This window comes from Mycteria americana, chromosome 3 (assembly GCF_035582795.1).
Source record: "Mycteria americana isolate JAX WOST 10 ecotype Jacksonville Zoo and Gardens chromosome 3, USCA_MyAme_1.0, whole genome shotgun sequence".
NCBI classification, from domain to species: Eukaryota; Metazoa; Chordata; class Aves; order Ciconiiformes; family Ciconiidae; genus Mycteria; species Mycteria americana.
Genome location: NC_134367.1, coordinates 59,946,955 through 59,968,454, shown reverse-complemented (window position 1 = coordinate 59,968,454; position 21,500 = coordinate 59,946,955). Strand labels below are relative to the sequence as shown.

At 40.6% G+C, this 21,500-nt stretch overlaps 1 protein-coding gene across 7 annotated transcripts in view; it reads right to left on the bottom strand.

Annotated features, from left to right (window-relative positions):
- TPD52L1 (TPD52 like 1) overlaps positions 1-21,500 on the bottom strand; it is a 63,021-nt gene that overhangs the window by 22,637 nt on the left and 18,884 nt on the right. For 3 of the 7 annotated variants that reach the window (XM_075498669.1, XM_075498670.1, XM_075498674.1), the window contains exons 2-4: positions 18,682-18,797; positions 16,877-17,035; positions 10,902-11,050 (exon numbers count right to left, since the gene is read on the bottom strand). In XM_075498669.1, coding sequence (XP_075354784.1) covers positions 10,902-11,050; positions 16,877-17,035; positions 18,682-18,797 — 424 coding nt within the window. Of the gene's footprint in view, positions 1-10,901; positions 11,051-16,876; positions 17,036-18,272; positions 18,368-18,681; positions 18,798-21,500 lie in introns of those variants that run through there. The other 4 variants (XM_075498672.1, XM_075498673.1, XM_075498671.1 and 1 more) reach the window with 3 other exon arrangements.

The following is a 21,500-nucleotide window of genomic DNA, read 5'->3' as shown; positions in this document are numbered from 1 at the left end:
TAGTTTGCAGTTTTGTTTTAATGCACTGAACAGCTTACATAACTTTCAGAAAACTTTAAGAGCAGAAATAAAGTTGGATATTCCAGGTAAGACCTACTAATTCATTGGAAAAAGTGCTGTACGTATGGCTTAAGCCCTCCTAACACCACCAACTGCTCCAACATGCTAAGTCATCTACAATACCTGTACACTCTCATCCTTCCAGCAGCCATTGCTGGCAATTGCTGGGCAAGTACTGACCACCCGGCTCATCAGGAGAGCTGCCAGCATCTCAACGGGCAGTCAGCCATCGGCTGAAATAAGGTCAGTGACCCTGAACCTTAAGGCAGAAATGATCCAGCAGAAACAAACTCAGAGAATTTAGGACACAGAGATTCAAGAAATACCAATTTCCATCCAACCCATGGCATTCATTTTTACACAAATACATCATTAGGCTCTATGCCTTTCTTACACTAATACAAAGTCACCATAACCTCCCTGAGTTTAACAGCATTATGCCAAATGCCCAGTAGCATTAGTAAAAGTAGAAACAGGCTACTTGATTTATGCAGTTAGAGTAGAAATGCCTTCTCTGTTTTTGTGGCATCTAAACATACTCCATAGGACAGAAGAATTGCTGGTAGTGGCTAACAAGGATCATATTCCATGCTTTTCACTTAGCACTTAGCATTAAATATTTATAATGCATTTCATAGACAAGAAAGATTAAACAAACATGGTGTGTGGATTGCTGTCGTAATTGTAAATAACTCACCTGTGTCATTTTGAACATTACCTTTTTATATGACATTCACCTAAGAATTTCGTCCATCATCTTCCGATTATAATTTGGTTTTAAAAATAGGGTATTTCTTTAACAAAAGCAATTTTTTATAAAACTGATCATTAGAGGTTATATAAAATATGCTGATATTGCAGCTATATTGTGATAATATGCCCAACACATTTAAAAGAAGCTTTAAAGATAACTCACATCTCCAGTACTGTAACATACTAATTAGGCAAAGTAGATCTGCAGCATATTTTGACTGCTTTTTCACCTGACAGTTTCATATACTGCATTTAGGTTGTACTATCATATCACAACCAGGTCTCACTAGCTGATTTTTACAGCCAGCAAAAGCGAATGAAAGAAGATACTGTTTCATAAAACACAACATGCGAAGGAAATAGTGCTCCACACAGAGTATAGCCAGGCAGCAGACACAGAGAGAGGTCAGAGAACTAGATGCTTAAATGACCAACATCATCTGCAGGATAAGACAGGATAATCATACTGCGTGCTATTTGATCTCATTTCAACTCAGTACAGAACTGCCCTTCACATGGCAGAGTTCAATCTAACCTTCCTTCATAGGTTCAGTACACGGACTGCTGACAGAAGTTGGCTACAAATATATTCATATTTTGCATGGCAAGCTGCACATTTGACCTACTACAGTAAATGTTAAAGAATTTAAATTCAGCTTCTGTAAAATTAGTACATCTGCTAATTAGTAAATCTTCATTCAGCATTGTGCCACTCCATCAATGCTTGCTAGCAAAATTAATCCATTTGAGAAACCCTCTTCTGTGATAAAGCTTACATAAGATGCAACAAAATGCAAACAATTAACAACAAAACCATACAGCAGAGCAGAGCCTGGTAGCACAAGCCATGCCCTATGGAGCTTGCTCCTTTTTAGTTTTCAAACCATCAGCTTAAGAATGACATTTCTGGAATCAATGTAAAGCATCATGAGTACTGCGTCCAGCTCTGGAGCCCTCAGCACAGAAAAGACATGGACCTGTTGGAGAAGGTCCAGAGGAGGACCACAAAAATGATCAGAGGGGTGGAACACCTCTCCTATGAAGAAAGGCTGAGAGACTTGGGGTTATTCAGCCTGGAGAAGAGAAGGCTCCAGGGAGACCTTATTGCAGCCTTCCAGTACTTAAAGGGAGCTTATAAGAAAGATGGGGACAGATTTTTTAGCAGGGCCTGTTGCGATAGGACAAGGGGTAATGGTTTTAAACTGAAAGAGGGTAGATTTAGACTGGATATAAGGAAGAAATATTTTATGATGAGGGTGGTGAAACACTGGAACAGGTTGCCCAGAGAGGTGGTAGATGCCCCATCCCTGGAAACATTCAAGGTCAGGTTGGATGGGGCTCTGAGCAACCTGATCTCGTTGAAGATGTCCCTGCTTATTGCAGGGGGGTTGGACTAGATGACCTTTAAAGGTCCCTTCCAACCCAAACTATTCTATGATTCTATGATCTGGGTCTCTGAGAAACTCTCAGCTAGTAAACTATTTTTCCATCAATTTTCTGTGAAAAATGGGGCTCAGCATTAACTAAATTATGCTAATGCTCAATGAAATAAATGCATACATGAATGGCAGATAACATGCACATAAAACATTCTCTAAGAGCGTTCATATTGCCATTTTGCCCACAAATGAACTCTAAGGTGTTGTGGGGTTGGTTTTATTTTAGTGCTCACCTGAAGTTCATTCCAACTTCAAAACCAAACAACGACAGATATATTTTTTTAGACATTCTTCCCTTTGCCAGGTATGTTAAGAACTAATTGAAACTGTGCTGGCACTTGGATGGGTACATATGCCTAAATCAGTCAAAGGAAGTATGCCCCAGGTAGTTCCTCTCCCACAGAGAGAGGAAGGGCAGAGCTGAGGGAACCGAACCTCTGCAGGTTCCAGGGGACCTGCCTGCAGCCAGAAATCTGTGCGCAGCACACGAAGACAACTGTTCAGTAGGCTGGAGAGAGTCATGGGTCAGGAAAAGTGCCAGATAAAGGTGACAAATATTCTGTGCTGTCCTGCACTGTAATCTTCAAAACCTTGGCAAAAATTGGGGATACAATTGTGTGAAAGGCACTATTTGTGCAATGCAGCATAGAATAGGGGAAAAATAAGCAGTTGTGGTACAGCTGATCTCCAGGTAAAAAAGCCACAATATGTTGGCTTAACCACAGATGAACTTAAGACATTCCAGGCCAAAACTTCACAGTTCATTACACCTTAAACTATGCCAGTAACACTGTCTGTGCGCTCTCTACTGTACACTAGATCAACAAAATTATGCAGATTAAACATATCGCAGCCTCCCTTTTCCTTTCTTCCCCTTCCTGTCCTCTCCTTTCTTCCCCTTCCTTTCTCCTCTTTCTCTCTTTCCTCCATCTTTCTTCCTCTCCCTTTCCCTTCCCTTTCTTCTCCTTTCCTCCCTCCATTTCCTTTCCTTTTCCTTCTTTCTCTTTCCTTTTGCTTCATTTCTGTTCTTCCTTTTCCTTCCATTTCTCCCTTTCCTTTCCTTTTCCTTTCCTTCCCTTTCCCCTGTTCCCTTTCCACTGACCCTTTCCTGGATATTTTTAATCCTGGTCATTTCAGAGATTCCAATTTACACTCAGGCCTCTCCTCCCCTCCTTACAGTTAGATATACATACATACAAATATCTATAATATATGTGTATATATTTTCTGGTGCTCAATCATAATTACAGTGGATTCTTCCCTGAGAAACTAACACTATATTCACTGATCTAGAACAGCTCACCTGACATTGCTGCGGAATTTCCATTAGCTGAAGCTTCTGGTGTAAACAAGTGGACATACATCTTTTAGAAAAGGGGCAATGAGATAGGCTAAGTTAACTTCTCAAAGTCCTTTCTCCAACCATATTTTCCATTACTCCATCCTTCCAAGTTCAAGGCCAGAGATACATGTGGAAAAGCAGCAAAAAAATTGTCTTTGAAGAAGGCATGAACATTGCCTGATCTGACCCAAAGGACACAAAAAGTCAGTGGAAGTGAGAGGGTCCCTTTACCTCCATATAGCACAGGCTCACATGCAGGTAACGTCCTTGCTAAAGTTAACATGCCTATTTCTTCACTTGCACAACTGCTACATTTACTTGCAAATTTACAGAAGAAAATGGCAAAAGGTGATTACACATTGCAATGAACAGAAACACCCACATTTCTTTTACTACCACTCATAACAAGTATGTGTGTGGGAACGTGTCATACTGAATTCCTAAAAGTCACAGTAGGGCTGCAGTTGTCCACAAATTATTTCTGACTTCCTGAGAAAATTCTGAACCTCTGGAACAGAATATATATACTATATATTTAAAGTTATACTAATGAAGACTGCAGGTAGCATAGATTTTAAGTCCAAAACACATGCAGCGCAACTATTACTTTCTATTTTCTCATAAACTGGCAGAGATTTGAATTACAAAATGTTAAGTTCCTACTATTTGTCGAAACCCATACAATTGTCCTCAGGTTCCCTATCAGCAGAACTAAGCTTGCTCACATAGTTTTCAACTAGTAGTCAATGAAAAGAGCCTTATTCTGTCTCTGGAGGGAAAGGCCAAGTCCATGTTGAATACTCTTGTCCCAAATCTCAGCTAAGTATTACATGTAAGAGCAGAGCAATATTGAAACCTTCCTAAAAAGGCTTCAAAAGATAGCCACCACCTGAGAAAGCCCCAGGCACTATCTAGGAGACATGCTGTTTGGAGCTAGCCCTGTCTTTCTCTTGATTCTGGCCTCTAATTCATGAGATTTTCCCTTTCTAAAACAAGTGACAATTTTTGTCTGTGAGGGCAAAAGATGAAAAGTCATTTTGAAAACATAGCTTTGTGAGATTCCTGTCCTAGATGGCAGTCTTGCATGGGTCCACTTTCCTTCACATCAAAGGCTTCCCAATCCCCTGGCTGGAGTCACTAAGTATATGGGCTTTGAGACATTTCATTTCATTTCACTACTACAGCCTTCAAGGAAAGAATGGGCTTTCTTTATTCTAATATTATATTTATTTATTCTAATAATTGAATGATTTCATGAAAGAACTGCTGCTTACAGTGGTCTGAACGTCTGGAGTATTGTTGGGGGGGGGGGGTAGTAGCAAAAGCAAACATTTTCATCTCCCTAGAAGCTGTCTCTGTAGTTACATTACTATTCCATCCATGGGTTGAAACGTTATCCATTTAAAACAGAGGAGGCTTATGCCTTCTAACAGTTGCTAACATTTCAAGAAAGAATGACAAAGGAGCTTCTGGGAACCATTAAGCTGGAGTGAGGTTATTGGTGGGTAATTTTATAGATACAACTGCTCCTTGGAAACTCAGTAGTACCGAAGTATCTCCAGAGAGGACAACACTATAATGTCCTACTGTTTTTTTTCCAGAGAAGTACAGAAGAGCACCAAATTAAAAGCTGAGGGACAGACAAAGCTGAGCATGGTTACAACATATATGCTTAGCAAAGGCCAGGGTATCTTGTGGATCTATGTCCTTAGTGCTTCATGTGAGGGACTGGTGAGGAAGATAAATTAACCCTTGTAACCTTCTCCATACATAATGCAATGCAATTTTGTAACTGCATTGAAGAATACTATTACTTGGGACCTTGGGTGTCTGAAGAAAATGGGGCAACAGGAGTCTCATGAAGTTCAACAAAGGGAAATGCAGAGTCCTGCAGTTTGGGATTAATAACCCCATGTGTCAGTAGAGGCTGGGGACCAACCAGCTGGAAAGCAGCCTTGCAGAAAAAGACCTGGGGTCCTGGTAGACAAGTTGAACATGAGTCAGGAATGTGCCCTCATAGCAAAGGTGGCTAACAGTACCCTGGGCTGCGTTAGGAAGAGTGATTACAGGTCGAGGGAGGTGATCCTTCCCTTCTGCTCAGCCCTGGTTAAGGCCACACCGGGAGTGCTGGGTCCTGTTCTGCGCTCCCCCGTACAAGGCAGGCATGGACATACTGAAGCAAGTCCAGCGAAGGGCCATAAAGATGTCTAAGGGATCGGAGAATCTCTCATATGAGGAAAGGCTGAGAAAGCTGGGACTGGTCAGCTTAGAGAAGAGAAGGCTCATGGGAGGATCTCATCAATGTATATAAATAACCTGATGAAAGGGAGTAGAGAAGATAGAGGCAAACTCTTCTTAGTGGTATCTAGTGGAAGTGCAAGAGGCAATGGGCACAAATTGAACGCAAGAAATATTTAAACAAAAGAAAAAAGTTTTTCACAGGAAGGGTAACTGAACACTGGAACAGGTTGCCCAGAGAGGCTGCAGAGTCTCCATCCTTGGAGATATTCAAAACCTGACTGGACATAGTCCTGAGCACCCTGCTCTAGCTGACCCTGCTCTGAAAGGGAGAGTTGGACTAGGCAGCCTCCTGACATCGCTACCAACCTCAATTATTCTGTGATTCTGTATAAAACTAGGTCAATCTTTATAGAAGCTATCTTCTTACCTTAATGCACTATGCAGTGAAAATCTGAAGTACAGAAGGCTAGAGAGAGCTGTGGGAACTTTACTGAAGCACCACCAATCAAATAGCTTTAACTAAGTAAACATACTGCGTTCAGGTTACATAAAACCTTTCCTTTGTAGCAAAATGTTAATTAGGAAAGCTCAATTATGGTCTTTGTAAATATCCCTGTAAAGACATTTTTAATGATTTCCTAAGCTAAAATAAATAATCTTGAAATCCGCCAACACTACCCTGCTTCTAGCATCTAAATAAGAATGAATTATCTACGTTTAAAATATAAATAAAAAACCCGCATTGCTAGAAGCTATCTGAATATCCACCCACCTCTATTCACTGGAAACCTGATCTTTAAAAAGGTGTGTGTGGGAAGTCATTCCAGTTGAATGCCTTACCACCATGAAAGCAAATTAAACTTGAGGCAATCATTTGCTCCCTAGTTACTGATATCCTCTATAGTAGAACCCCCTGCCTTCCCTAACACATAGATTATACTAAAAATCAGTGCACTGAAGAACAGCAGAGGAAATGAACAAGGAACTTGAAAAATGCATTATGATTCTGGTTATCATCATAAGTGAATGACTTCCAGGTCTATTTCATACAGGCTGAAAAATGCAAAAAACATTACAGGTTTTCTTTAGAGAAAAACAAAGCTGATTAAAAAAAAAAAGCTGATTTGATACAAAAAAAGCTGCACATTATTGTTGCAAATGTAATGTCTTACTAGGGGTAGTTACAATTGCTTTTGCATACCTTAAAGCATGAATTAATGACAAGGAAACAGACTTTGTACAGAACTGTATGTTGAGGCTGACATAATCTTCAGTCTGTGGAGGACACCAGCCCACTGACCTCCAGCTCTAGCTTTCCTCAGTATGAAAACTGTAACTTTTTTTTTTCTTTTTAATCATAACAATCCTTTAATGACAATTTCTGACATGTACATGTCAAGCATGCCCAGGCTAACTCCTAAGCTACCCATGGCCAACCATTTAAAATGTAAATGCTTAAAAATGGTCAGAATGTCAAGTTTAAATTTAGTCATTCTGGGTGGTACCCATCCTGTGAGTTAGGTCATGAGTCTTAACTAGTTGTTCAGACACACTTTACAGAACTGTTCCTGAGAGAAGTCCACCCCTCTGCCTCTAAGTCCACTTTAACCCTAAGAATGCATCCCTAAATTGAGAGCTTAAAAAGATTATTAAAAATAAGAGGACAAAAATTTGGTGCTTAACTGTTCTCTGTGGCTTTGAAAGATTCCCCATTAAAGAAAAATTATTTTAACTTCCAGAAAAGCACAGCAGCTACAAAACCCAGTAAGACTGAATGAAAGCAAAATTTGCCTCCTTAAAAACAGGTCTTTAGAAAATTTAAAATGACTAATTGTGGATTTAGAAACCTAAAGTACAGGCATGTAAATATTTTGAACTTTTATTTTTTAAAACAGGCTTTTCATCCTTACTAAATCAGAGAATCTTAGTCAGTAATGCTATCCCATTGCTATTTTGGTGCAGCAACAATGAATCACCTCTATTACTTAACACATCCATTCTGAAGAATGCCGGATTACCATGATTTGTACTGGCATGAGTGTCAGCCAGAACTGTATAGCAGTTGGACCACAGACATCAGGATTTTCAAGGGCACAAATGGACTCCTGCTGCTCAGTTCCATATAACTACTTGTGGACACTCATCACCTAATGGCTTGTTGTTTTTGAAACTCAAATAAAAAGTAGCAGCTACCATACTGATAAAGTCTCCTAAGTCTCTCTATCCTTGTGGAAAATATCAACATTGTGAAGGGAAAATGAAAAGCTGTCTTGGAATTTGCTACCAAATTTCAAGTAAAAATGAAAGTTTTTGTTTCAAAATTTTGCTAGTGTCTCCCAGTAACTCTAGTTCACAGAATCACAGAATCATATAGGTTAGAAAAGACCTTCAAGATCATCAAGTCCAACAGTAAACCTAACACTAACAAGTACACCGCTATACCATGTCCCTAAGCACCTCATCCAAACGTCTTTTAAATACTTCCAGGAATGGTGACTCAACCACTTCCCTGGGCAGCCTGTTCCAATGCTTGATAACCCTTTCAGTGAAGTAGAATTTCCTAATATCCAATCTAAACCTCCCCTGGTGCAACTTGAGGCCATTTCCTCTCATCCTATTGCTTGTTACCTGGGAGAAGAGACCGACCCCCACCTCTCTACAACCTCCTGTCAGGCAGTTGTAGAGAGCGATGAGGTCTCCCCTCAGCCTCCTTTTCTCCAGGCTAAACAACCCCAGCTCCCTCAGCCGCTCCTCATCAGACTTCTGCTCCAGACCCTTCACCAGCTTTGTTGCTCTTCTTTGGACACGCTTCTTTGGACAAGTTCAGATGTCTTGTGCCCCTCCTCTCTTCTAAAGCTCAGTGTCTCTAAACTATTCTCTCCTAGCATATGCCAGACATCGTCACCAAGCCAGCATGGGTGCCCCTGTTAATGGCATGTCATGAGAAATAGGACCTAGCTGAGAAACTGTCCAAAAGTTAGAGGCAGGAGACATACAAACTACATTTCCTATTAAGGGGTTTATGCCTTATTTGACTTCTCATTAGAATACAAAGAATGATTACTTTAATGTAAAAATTTACATTTTTACATATTTTTTCCAAGTCTCTGTCAGGGCCTTGAGTGCATGAAGAGGAACTGCAAACTCTTCCCCCCTAGTCCCATGGGTTTGGTCGCGTGGGCTCAAGGCCAGCTCTGACACTGTACAACTGCGTAACCTTGGGTAAGACCGTGGCGACAGTGCTGTGTGAGAAAGACTTGGGAGAAGCCTTGTTAGGCTCCTCCCCCCCTTTGCTTGGGAGCTACACTAAAGCTTAGACTGCGTTTAAGCCCTTGGTCCTTGCCTGAGATACGTTACCGGTGCCTGTATCTGGCTAGGTACCTCACTGATCTTGACCCACAGATTTGACTTCCTGGCTTGACCTTGGACCTGGCTCATCCCTACAGACTCACCTGGAGAGCTGAACTCTTCGCCTGACCCTGTTTACTGTCACTGGACCTGCTCTGCTCTCTTTGTTCAGGTACTGTGGGATTGCTCCTTCATGGGTGATGCCACTGCCCTGCCTGCCTTGCTGTCAACTCCCAGCTCAGCTCTGTTGTGGAGCAGCTCACTCTTGCTTCTCCCTAAAACTGTCAAATTCAGTTGTCAATTGAAAAAAACAAAAAAACAAAAAAAAACCACAAAAAAACCCCAAACTTTTCAGACAGCACTTGATGAAAGGTGAGCGGTTCTTTCTACCAATGTTGCTATTAATTCAGCCCAAAAAATTTTAGAGGAATATGGTATGTTCATAAATGTAAGTATAAAGATCTGTATGAAGCTGAGACCAGCCCCTCAGTAATTATCGTGGCCTTCCTAGAGGTTTGGAATTCATAGCTTTATTCGTCATCTCTTTCAGTGGTGCTCCATCAGAGATACAGAGCAAAAAGCATTTGAAGCTTACAAGTAACACTACCTATCCTGGGTTTGAACATTTTTTGTGGCAGATTCAGGATAGGTCTTATCATTACGTCTATATGTGTATTTTTAACTCCTTCCTTATGTGAGACAAAAGGCTTGCACCCATAGTTCTTGGCAGCAAGCTGCAGCCCAAATAACCTCCCTCCCCTGCTTCCTCATCCAAGAACTGATGTATTTTTAAAAGGCACCCTCCTGGAAGGCAGCAACTGACTTAGACTGCAGACTTCTACAGTATAATTAGTCTGGTTCAAAAAAAAAAAAAAAATCAAGTTAAAACCATTTCAACAACAGCAGTGGAGTAACAGTTCTTCACATTTCTGCATTACCTTTCACCCTGGGAACCCAAAGCTGCTTACACATTACACAGGGCAAGTTTCACTGAACACTTGTGAACTAGTTACCCATTCTGCACAGAGGTAAACCAAGGCTGTGAGAGGCTTCAGGGACTTGCCTAAGAACATGCTGCTGGAAAATAACAAAAAACTTGACATACGTAGGACTTACGATAACCTCAAAGATGGTACAGTTACTCCAATATTTTTGTTTGTTTGTTTTGGACAACCAAAAGCAGGAATTAAACAGAGTCACACATCAACCAATCTTGCCAGTATTCTTTATAATTCAGATGATGGTACTATTTTTTTCAATAGCTGCTAATGTTTTGGTTATTATTATTATTATTATTATTATTATTATTATTATTATTATTATTTTACTGTCTTTATTTTACTTTATTTATTGTCTCTTTTGGAAGTTGAAAAATATAATACTCAATGTATTTTAATCTCAATGATTAAAAAAGGTCCCTTCTCTCCTCAGTAAGGACTCTGTAGGAACATGTCATGGGACAGGAAGATAACCTTCTCAGTGCCACGACAGTTTTAGTTGCTATGATTTTGCAAGACACAGTAGCAAAGCATGTTGCTGCTGTGGAAGGGTTTTTTCCAGGTCTCCTTGCTCTGAGAAGCTTGACATGTTTGTCCCTGCCATCTACTACTCCTGGCAGGTATTTTAATTGCTAAATTTCACACCAGGGCTCATCAAGACAGTACCCCCAACGCGCTACACAACATATAAGAATGAATTTATGCAAGGTCTGTACTCACGCAGAAGTGGTCTGCATATCATGCCAGCTTTTGCTGAAGTTCTGCTTCAGCTCGTTCATCAGACTTATGCCAAGCTTTTGTTTAATTTCAACCAGGTGCTTTTCTTTGGCTGCTAGCACTTGCCGCAAAGTTGAAATTTCATCCTCTAGCTGAGAGACACAAAGAGGGAGGAGAAAGGAGAAAGGTATTATTAGCCTGTTCCCACAGAATGATAAACACATACGATGTTAAGAGATTAAATGAATCTCACATAAACTTGCATTTTTTGTAGGTGACTAGAGAAACAGAGAGATTCAAGTGCTTGTGGAGATCACAAGGACATGTCCAGAACAGAGCTGACACTACATTAAATGAATGTCTTGAACTATGCCACCTATGTGCACCATCATACACAAGCATCTGATAAGAGAGAGAATTCTCCAGTAAGGAAGTGACTACTGAGCGACTTGACCAAGATCTGCCTTAGAGCATTAGGAGTCTCAAACATCAGCTTTCCATTCACTAGTAAAACGGGAATGGGCAGAACAAGAGAAGACTGGATAATTCAGGCAGATATCTCCCTTTGAATCCACAGGCTTTTAACTTCATATTTGCAGCTTTTTAGTCTTCCACTCATTAAAAAAATAGATGCAAATTCTTAGGAGCAGGTTAAAAAAAAACCTGCATGATAATATATGACTTGAGAGTATCATAAAAAGTTACATCCTTGTCACATGAGTTTTAACTATATATTTTAAGCCCTACATATATCAAAATAGTAAAATAAAATTATATAGCAGATGGACTGTTAACATGAGAGAACCCAAAGCATAGAATCATTCAGAAGACACAGCAGATTAGTCTTTTCAGAGCTCCTAGTCATTAACCAAACTGTGCGAAGTTGTAAAACACCATTCAGCCCAAACAGAGGGATACAAGTCTCCCCGCAGTGCATATTATTTCAAACATTTAAATCAAGCCAGTGTTTTAGCAAGGCAAAGACCAGAACACTTGACTGAGACGAGGGACCGCTGAATCAGCCTGCCCCAGCTCAGGATCCTCCCTCTTGGGCAGCACTCCGGCAAGCAGGGTTTGCATTCTTCATCCAGCAGCCTCCTAAGCCAATTATACAAGCAGCACGCACAGGTACTGAAGCTAACAAGGGCAAGTTGACACCAGAGCAAGCTGCCTTTCACTTCAGGTTTAGAAGTTCCCTTACCAACTGTGTTCCTTCCTCCATATGTTAATAGGATAACATATGGTAATGTATCTGATTACCATATGTTAAGTTCCCTGGAATCACAGTCTCCCTGTGATTTAACTCCATAAGCTGCAGGGAATGAGGCAAGCACCAGCAGAATGAGTTGCTGACCTCCAGGGCTATATTTAGGATGTCAATACCAGCCTTATTTTTATTTTACACACTCATGCATTCTACTTCCCTGTAAAACTGGCTGCAAGCTCATTGTTCTTGAAAAGTCTCACCCTCGAATCCCCCAGTTAGCAGGCAGTGACAAAAGAGAAACTGATATCTAAATTATTCAAGCAGCTCAGGAATTAAGCAGCAAGACTATGAACACAAGGCAAAATCATGACCTCAGTGAAGCAGATATCAGTATTCACCGACGCCTGTGATGCCAACACTTCACCTGTAGAATATATAACAATCCAAAATTGCTTTATTCCTTCCCATGTCCTTTATGCTCCATTATACTCCTAACCTGCAAATGAAACACTGTCAAGAGGCAGCATGAGTTTCTCTTCTGAGAGGATAACTGGTTAAATGCTTACAGAAAGAAGAAATCACAAATGTCAGCGTTCAGAGCTCCCCTTAGTTGTCTCCCATCCACAGCAAGCCCCTTAGTGCACAAGTGTGTAACACTTGTGTAACACTGCTAAAGAACTTAACTTAAACCAATACCAGTATGCTTACATGTACTTAAACATTAATGCTTTCCATATGGGCTAGCACTAGGCTGATCATTAGGTACCTGGATATGTAAACATTTGAGGGCTTCTATTAAAATTACTTTCCATCTGTTCTGTTGAATAGACACCTAAAGCTGTAAAGCCCTAAGCAAGCATTAACCATGTGCTCAATGGTGTAAGTACAAACAACATTTTTGACTGTATTAAAAATAATAAATTATTTTTCTTTAGCGATCAGACTCTGGTTTTTATTTGACAAAATCCTCCTCAAGCTCCATCATTTTAAAATAATGGAAGATGCAAAGCCTCCCTCAAGTGCTCAAGCAGCAGTGATTGAAGACTGAAGTAGGCAGAAAGGATTAGGGACTTACAGTAGGTTCTTGAAAAGCATTTAAGCAGGTTACATACCTAACTCCCATGGAAGTCAGGCATCACCTGCTTAGGCATTTTTGAAAAGTCCACTGTTATAAATCCAGACTCCATTATGAAACTAGGGTTTAAGTCAACAGAAATACAACCTTCTAGTCCTCACGTTTCCCTTCTTTCTAAGTGCAACGGAGTCAGAAAAAGACAGATGCATCATAGAGGGACAAAGTTCCCTTCTCCCTTTTTGTGGACTTAGGAATCAGCAATTAGTAGCTGTTTTTTCCTTCCTCTATTATTGTGTGGGACATGCAAAAGCAAGGAGAGCAGCTGACCACCTAAGACAGTACGATTCCCACGATTAGCTGACATGAGTAACATGTAAATCACACAAAGGAAAAAAATCCACAACTATAGATAGATATCTCTGAAATCTGGGACTGACTAATAATATGGAAGAAGGACAGTTAAGTCCAGGTAAGTCCAGCACACAAACACAAAGTATTTTCCCTTGTTTTTCCTTTTTTGATTATTTTAGGGCAAACGGTATGTTTTAGAGGGTTGAACATCCTTTTAAGATGGTGGCATGCCTGAAAAAAACCACCCCAGTAATTCTCTAACATATAACCTTTCTCATTTTCTCCAGTAGACACTCACAAAACAGCTCATAAAAAACAAACCAGAAAGTACTTATTCAGTAAAATGGAGCATTTTGGATAAACTTCTATTAATAAAAAATTATGTCAGTCAGTATTATCTATATTCTGAGATACACACAGTACTATGTAGAACGTGGAGGTGGGAAGATTCAGCTATTGGTTGGAATAATAGTGATGAATGGGTTGAATGGTAAGCTGAATAGTAAATTGAATATTTATTATGCTTGTTTTAAGGATCAAGGCAGTGATTAAAATATTAAGGGGCCCCAACAGAAAACAGAAGCCAGCATAGTTAAATGTGTACTTCTAAGTTAGATTAAGCATCCTTTTTCCCTACCGCTACCTCATCCAAACGTGTAGTGCCCTGGCCTGGCTGCTTGCACAGCCCTTCTCACCAGGGGGAGCTGAACCAGGTAAAAGCCATCACAGAAGAAACAAGGGCTGTTTTTAAGCCAGATCAGTTCCCAGATCCAGTGTGGAGAGGTGCGCAAGTACCTGTGTGGGCACAGCACAGGGGGCAGGAACAAGCGGCTGGAGATGGAGAAGAGAGGAAGGCAGTGATGAATTAAAGCAGCACCAGCAGTACCGCCATCGAGGTCGTTGTCTGTGATATGTACCACAGGCATACATCACTACTGAAAGGAAGGCAGACATGGCTGTTTAGGAGTGAGAACTATCTGAGGGACAGGCTTTGTCAGGTATCGTTTAAAGAAAGAAAAAGCGAGTTACGCAACCAGCACCAGCAGTGTGATAATACGCTGACAAAAACTTTAGAAGGAGCAGGCAACTACAGCAAAGCCAGCAAAAGCGAGGCCATGGTCCCCTGACAGGGAGGTCTTGGAGCCAGTGCTGTCCCAAGGAACACCCACGGGCCCCTGTGGGCTGGTACACCCGTCTTTGGTTGCACCACCACAATTCACCCCTGCACGGCACCTCCTAGTCATGCTGCCAAAACCAGCCAGGAGGCACGCAGGAGAAAATAGTAGGGGTAGAAAGTTTGAAAGGGCAGTGCCACAAAACCTCTCACATCGTGGAAACATGGCTTGGAAATACCCTGGATCCTCAGGGCAGGCTCACACACTCCACCACCACTGGTACCACCACGGCAGCCAGACTGCAGCATGCATCTGCCCACCTGTGCTAGAACTGAACATCAACTATCTGCATAGCTGTATCCTGTAAGAAAAGCTGGAAAACACATAACAGACAAAAAGTGTAATAAGGAAGGACCAGCTATATCACTGGTGGGAAGAGCAACTATGAGGGGGTACTTGATAACAGAAAGAAGTTCACTTGTGAGGAAGAAAATCAACTTTTCCTTCATTTCATTGGCTTTCAAAAAAAATCCATAACACAACTGCACCTTCTCTATGCCGTTATTTCACATATCCTTTTTATGTCAGAAGACACAAAGAAAGTTACAGCAAATATACAGAAAAACTGTCTCTCAATGAAGCCAATCCATGGACCCTTAAATTTTGAATAGCTATTGTATTTAGTAAACTAGTGATTGTTATTGAATTGTTACCCCTTTTCAAAATTGCTGAGTATTATAACATGTATACCAAAATGCACAAAATATTTGTAAGGAAATGTGAGCACCTTACTATGGTAGCCTTTTAAAGAAAGTAGTTGTAACTGTGAACAGAATAACACAGCACAAAAAATAACAGGCGCTCCACCTCTGCACCAAATCATATAGCTCAAATTTTACACCTCCAGGTGGAGTATCTCTTGATTTATAAGTTTTTTCTTGGGTGAACAGCACCCAGAGACATCAGGGACACTTATAAATAAAATTAGCCATAAGTTTGCAGAAAAAGGCACTCGCATCTTTCCTCAAACTGGGAATGCACACGTAGCTGTGTAACACACAGAACTGAGCTTAGAACCTGTGCATCAGCTAGAAAGCTTGTAGATCAAACCAGATAGCTGCTTTTGTGAAGGTACGGGAGGGGGAAGACAGCAAGGAGTAAATGACTACTTTGATGAGCGTAATGGAAGGACAACTGACAGCAGTGAGTGAGAGAGCTCAAAACCTCAGCCGCTGTTTCGACTCAGGAGTCATTGTACCATGCTCCTCACATTGAGGGTGTGTGTGTGTGTGTGTGTGTGTAAATCTGTTCTCCTAACGAGCTTCTGGCCTTATGTAAAGTTTTCTGCTATTATTCCAAAGTGTCAGACTGACCTCTGCTAATTCAAATGACTGTTAGAAGTTCCTGTAGGAGTTATTCATTTTACTTGCATTGTAGAAATTCCAAGGCTTGATTAGAGTCAAGAGCCCTGCTGTGTTAGCCAGACTACAAATACAAGAACAGAGTTAGTCCACGCTCTGAAAAGCTTCCAGTACAAAAAGACTACTAGCAGGGGAATAGGAAAAGAGTATACAAGAAACCTGTCAGAAAAACAGTAGTGCTAGTTCCCCTCCTAATGTCAGGGAGGGAAGGAGGAAGAGGAAGAAGACAGAGAATATATACAGCAGATACACAACACAGAGATGGAACATACTTTTTTCTGTTTAAATACATGCACAAAGGTGCTCACAACAGCTCCCCATTATTTCAACTATTAAGCAATTGCAGCATTAAGGAAGATTTGAACCTTTCAGAACAATAAGAAGAAAGGTGCCTGCTCCTACAGGCTCAAACAGGTATTACCTAACACATAAGGACATGGAAGAAAACAAAACTACCACTGGTGGAGCAGAGGGGGCTTGAAAGTAAAGACTAACAGCTTTTCAAAAGGAAATATTAGCCAATTCCCACAGAGGTTTCCTTCTGAAGGAGGCAAGGTCTTACATGTTTTTTATAGTCTTTTCTAAGAATCATAAGCCTCATTTATGTTTAGACTTTGTTCACTCTAAATGCAAGTTTTCCAAACCTTTCTTAGCATAATTACCAGTTTTATTTTGTTTTTAAGCATAAGCTGTATGCCAGTAAACTGCTGCGAGCAATTCAGAAAATAATTTCTAGGTCAGCCGAGATCAGAATATTTGAAAGGCAATCTCTCACTTGTGTGTTGGTACATGAATTAAAACATTTCTACCATGAGCCACTGAGAACTCTCTGCTCCCACAGGTATCAGCAAGCAGGAAGGATGCCCAGAAACTCTTGAAACTAATTCTCTTGAGAGAGGTATATCATTCTGAGTTGGCTGCAGGAAGTCCATTTTTTTCTTCCGTGTTTCCATCTGCCTCTTCAGTCCCTTTCACCAGAAAAGAGAAGAGAATCACAAACGGCTGAGGTTGGAAGGGACCTCTGGAAGTCATCATGTCCAACCTCCCTGCTTAAGCAGGGCCACCTAGAGCCAGTTGCCCAGGACCACGTCCATACGGCTTTTGAATATCTCCAAGAATGGAGACCCCACAACTGCTCTGGGCAACCTGCACCAGTGCTCAGTCACACTCACAGTAAAAGCATGCTTCCTGATGTTCAGAGGGAACCTCCTGTGTTTCAGTGTGTGCCCACTGCCGCTGGTCCTGATGAAAAGCCAATAATGAACATCCCAACCCCTACCTCATCGCTACGTGATGAACTGAACATGTAAAATTTCGCTTCCTTCTTATTATTTACAGATATGACAGGATCAGCAAAGAGGTAAAAATTAACCAGCAACTCAGAAACACAAGGCTTGACAAAATATTAAAGCAAAACCCCAATTTTTTTGTTTTTGTTTCACTAGAAAATCCTAAATCAGCACTGAAGGTAAATGACTTGAGAGTCATTAAGAATGTGACTTTTTAGAGTATGTAATATTACAACTTAATTTTAATTTTAATGTTTCTGTTGTATGAAAGACAGGGATCAATCTCTGCAAAAGAACTGTCCTCTGGATGCGCCCATTTTGTGTGTAATAGCAGCAAATGCTTCACAGAGCACTACGGAACAATTATGAAGGAATGCTTTTTCCCTAGCCAGTTTACACTTTGAGGGTATATGCTCACAGTCCCAAATTTTGGGTCTCCTACTATTCAAATGGGTTGTTATTATATTCTTGCTATGTGAAGTTTCCAACCTACTGTCTTAAAAAGTCATTATTTCAATTAAGACAAAAACAACTCCCCCCCTTCATACACCTGTGATTTCTGTTATTTGTCTCATATTTAAAATAAGTAAACCCTCACTTTTTCCCATTCTCTCATTTTCCATTTTGGAATTTCACTTCTGTTTATGTGGTATTCAGCAGCAGTAACTAAAACTGAATCCACCCTCCCATTGTAGACCAAATCTAGGCAATCTCTTTAATCTTTGTAATAAAAAGACCACATGGTTCACACCTTTTTCCTCCCATCTACTTGTTAGTAAGTATTATTTTTTAACTTCTTCATGGTGTCATGACATCTCCTCAAGTTCTTTAATTAAACAAACAACAAATGCAAACCAAAAATGTAACCCTCTCTAAACACATCAGTGCCAAAGGAAACAAAATGTGGTGAAATTACTTTGCTCATCATCATCAGTCACTTCTGTAACCATTATCACCAGCTCGTCCTCTGAGCACCACACAAAGAATCTTTTCCATCAGGTGTCACAACCACTGTAACAAGAATATCATAGATCTAGTAAGAAGAACACCTTTCATTCTTTATAAAGGAAGGTTTATAAATAAAGACATATCTTGACTAAAATGGTAAGATATATTTAACTTTCTCTCTACAATCATCAAGCAGAAGATATTTAATCTTCAAAAAATATCTAAGGAAATTAATTGCTTCACATTATTGTAGCCTAGAATAATTTCACTAAAAAGGAAGAGCATACTGTTATGATGTGTACTACCATCCTACAATTAATATCTCCCAGTTTAAGGAAGTAGAAACAGTAACACTCACAGAAATTCAAATTCATTACCTTGGCTAGCTCAATCTTTAACTCTTCTTTTTCTTCTTCAGAAATCATATTGGTGAAATCAACATCAGTGACCACATCTTCATCTGCTTCATGCAAAGACTGGGTTTCCAACAGGCCTTAAAGTAAAGAGTTAAAAGATCAAGACAAGCATTATCAATTATTTCAGCTATACTGACCTCCCCTAAAATCTAAGAATGATATAATATTCACCCACTAGGAAAAAAAAAACAAAGAAAAACAAAACAACTTTTTCCTGCTAAAAGTGATTTGGATTCTGCTCCTCTTTGCTTCTGAAAAGCTATTGGAGGTATCAGATGGTAATGTCTGCACAGAAACAATTTAATATGTGAAAGCACCGCTCATTCCCAGAAAGCAATCACCTTGGACCCCACTAGTCCCTGACGAGGCATTTCCTTGCTTCTAACAACACAGAAGAAAAAAAGGAAAAAAAGAAAGCTTTTTCTTCTAAATAAGAAAGCTGGTTAATGTGGATCACTGATGTGAATAGTGAACAGTACACTGAGCAATAAGGAAGAACATAACTGACCCAAATTTGCTTTAAAAGTACCTATGATTGCAGCAATTTGAGAACCTTACAGATGTACAGCATTTGCAGAAGCAAATGCCATACCTACTGTTTGAATTTTCTAAATGTTAGACAGAAGCATACCTTGATTGCTCAATCTAAACCTGTGAAGGATGAACAATTATACTGGACCTCCAGTTACTTTCTTCTTCTGCGTGTCCAAGATCAGAATCAGTATGTACGATAACCAAGATAAGCACATACATAAATGTTTGTGAGACCTGGGCCTGCCTGCTATAATATATACAGAGGAAACAAAATATAACCTATCTCCCAATCATTCAGTAAAGAGAAGAATGATTGCTGGGGTTCCAGCCATTAATTGCCTCTCATTCTTCATTGTCTGCAACAGAACAGTGCAAAACATGAGATAACAGAAAACATTCTCGCTCCTTTGCAACTTGTTTTAAAGTTCTCAATCTGTTTCTGTTGCGGAAGAAAATTCTCCTCCAGGCTACATCTGGGACAACACTTTTCCCTGTATTTCAGTTCTTTAGCAGGGTAATCAGCTATCTCAGCTGACTCTTGACATCTGTATACTGCTTAATACAGAAGAGAACAACTTCTTCCCCAGGTGCACAGAGGCCTGTATACTCTATTACACAGAGATTAGAATTTAACTTTGTTAAGTTTTGGTGGTAGGGAATAGAGGTTACAAGCAGCAAGTCTGGAGTATTCAACAACTTGAAATTGAGTACTTAATATTTCATGCAGAAACCAAAACTTCCTCCAGCTTTCTGTCATTTCTTCCATCCAGAGTCCCCCAGTGTACCTGGATTTCCTCCTCTTTAACTGAACAGAACTGATTTGGTTCGTACCATCAACTTCACTGCAGAACACAATGTGGTGAACTCAGCCTTGTTAATTACAAACTGCCCTGAGAGGGAAGATAAAGAGCAGCAACACAGGTGCTGAACCCCTGCCTGGCACCATACACAAGAACAGAGCACCACCCTTAAGCACAAAACCTTTTAAAAAACATGAAAGCATACAGAAGTAGTTGATACCTTAGCTATTACCCAAGAAGCAGCTTGCCAGGAAAACCTAGATTGCAGAAGTCACAACAAAAGAAAAGCACATTTAGCCAGTAGGAATACCCCCAAAACACCTTTATTAACACCCCTCCATCCCAAAACATGGTACTTGTTTTGAGGATTAATAGTGTCGCTATGGGAATCAGGCTAAACTTAGTTCCCATGGTCTTGAAAGCAGTCTCTTTTTTCATGGATAGAGAAGCAGCAGTACAGGGCACCTCTTGGAAATGCCAGGAAGAATCTCAGGGGCAAGAGGGTTAAGGCTGAAAACCCTTAAGGAAAGTCTTGGGGTAGATGTGAGATGAGGTGATCTTGGAGCAACTGATGCTTGAGCTAAAAAGAAGGCAGATCTGTGCTGAAGGGACAGCATGGGTTTGGGATTAGCTAGGTAAAGAGGCCAGAATTGCTGGACAATGGTTAGATAGATATGGAAGCCAACATGGGCCAAAATCACCAAAGACAACTGAGTAGCACTTAACTAGACCCAATGGTCAAGTTCAAACTTCAAGATTGAACAGAAATTACAATCCATTCCGAAAGAACACATGCATGTCAGTCTTCTGCATAATCCTCTGCAACCTCATCCAGTGCCAGTCCCAATTCTTATGTCTTGCTTCTCGTCCAAGTCCTCTAAAATCTAGTCTGATCCTTCAGCCTCCACCTTCTTGCTCAAGCCACTACCAGAGTCCTCCCCAATGGTCACTGTTCCTCCGCAAAGGCTGTGCTTCAGTCACCTCACAGCTCCAGTCTGAACATCTCTCCACCATACTGTGGGTTGCAGTCTTCTTTCAGTCAGTCTCAGTTCTGCACTTCCTCACATGAGCACTATCATGAGCAACCTACTCTCTCACTCTTCCCTTGCTGTTCTCAGTCTCTGTCTTTCCTTCATGATCCTTGTTTTTTCCAGCCACACCTAGTAGCCCTCAGTCCTGGACTTCACCTTCTGCTGCCATTCTACTTTGTTGAAGACAGCTTCACTAGTATCCTCTCACCACTTATGACTGACCCCTTCAGTTCTGGGCCAGGTCTATCAGCCCCTTCAGTTCTGGGCCAGGTCTATCAGCACAGCTAGTATACTTCACTTCTAGTGCTAGGTCATCTGAACTTCTCAGTCTCTTTTCCCCACTTGAGCAACAGAAACTCATTTCTTGAATCCGACCTGAAAAGATCTCTTCACCCGTGTCTGGGGCTACCTTCAC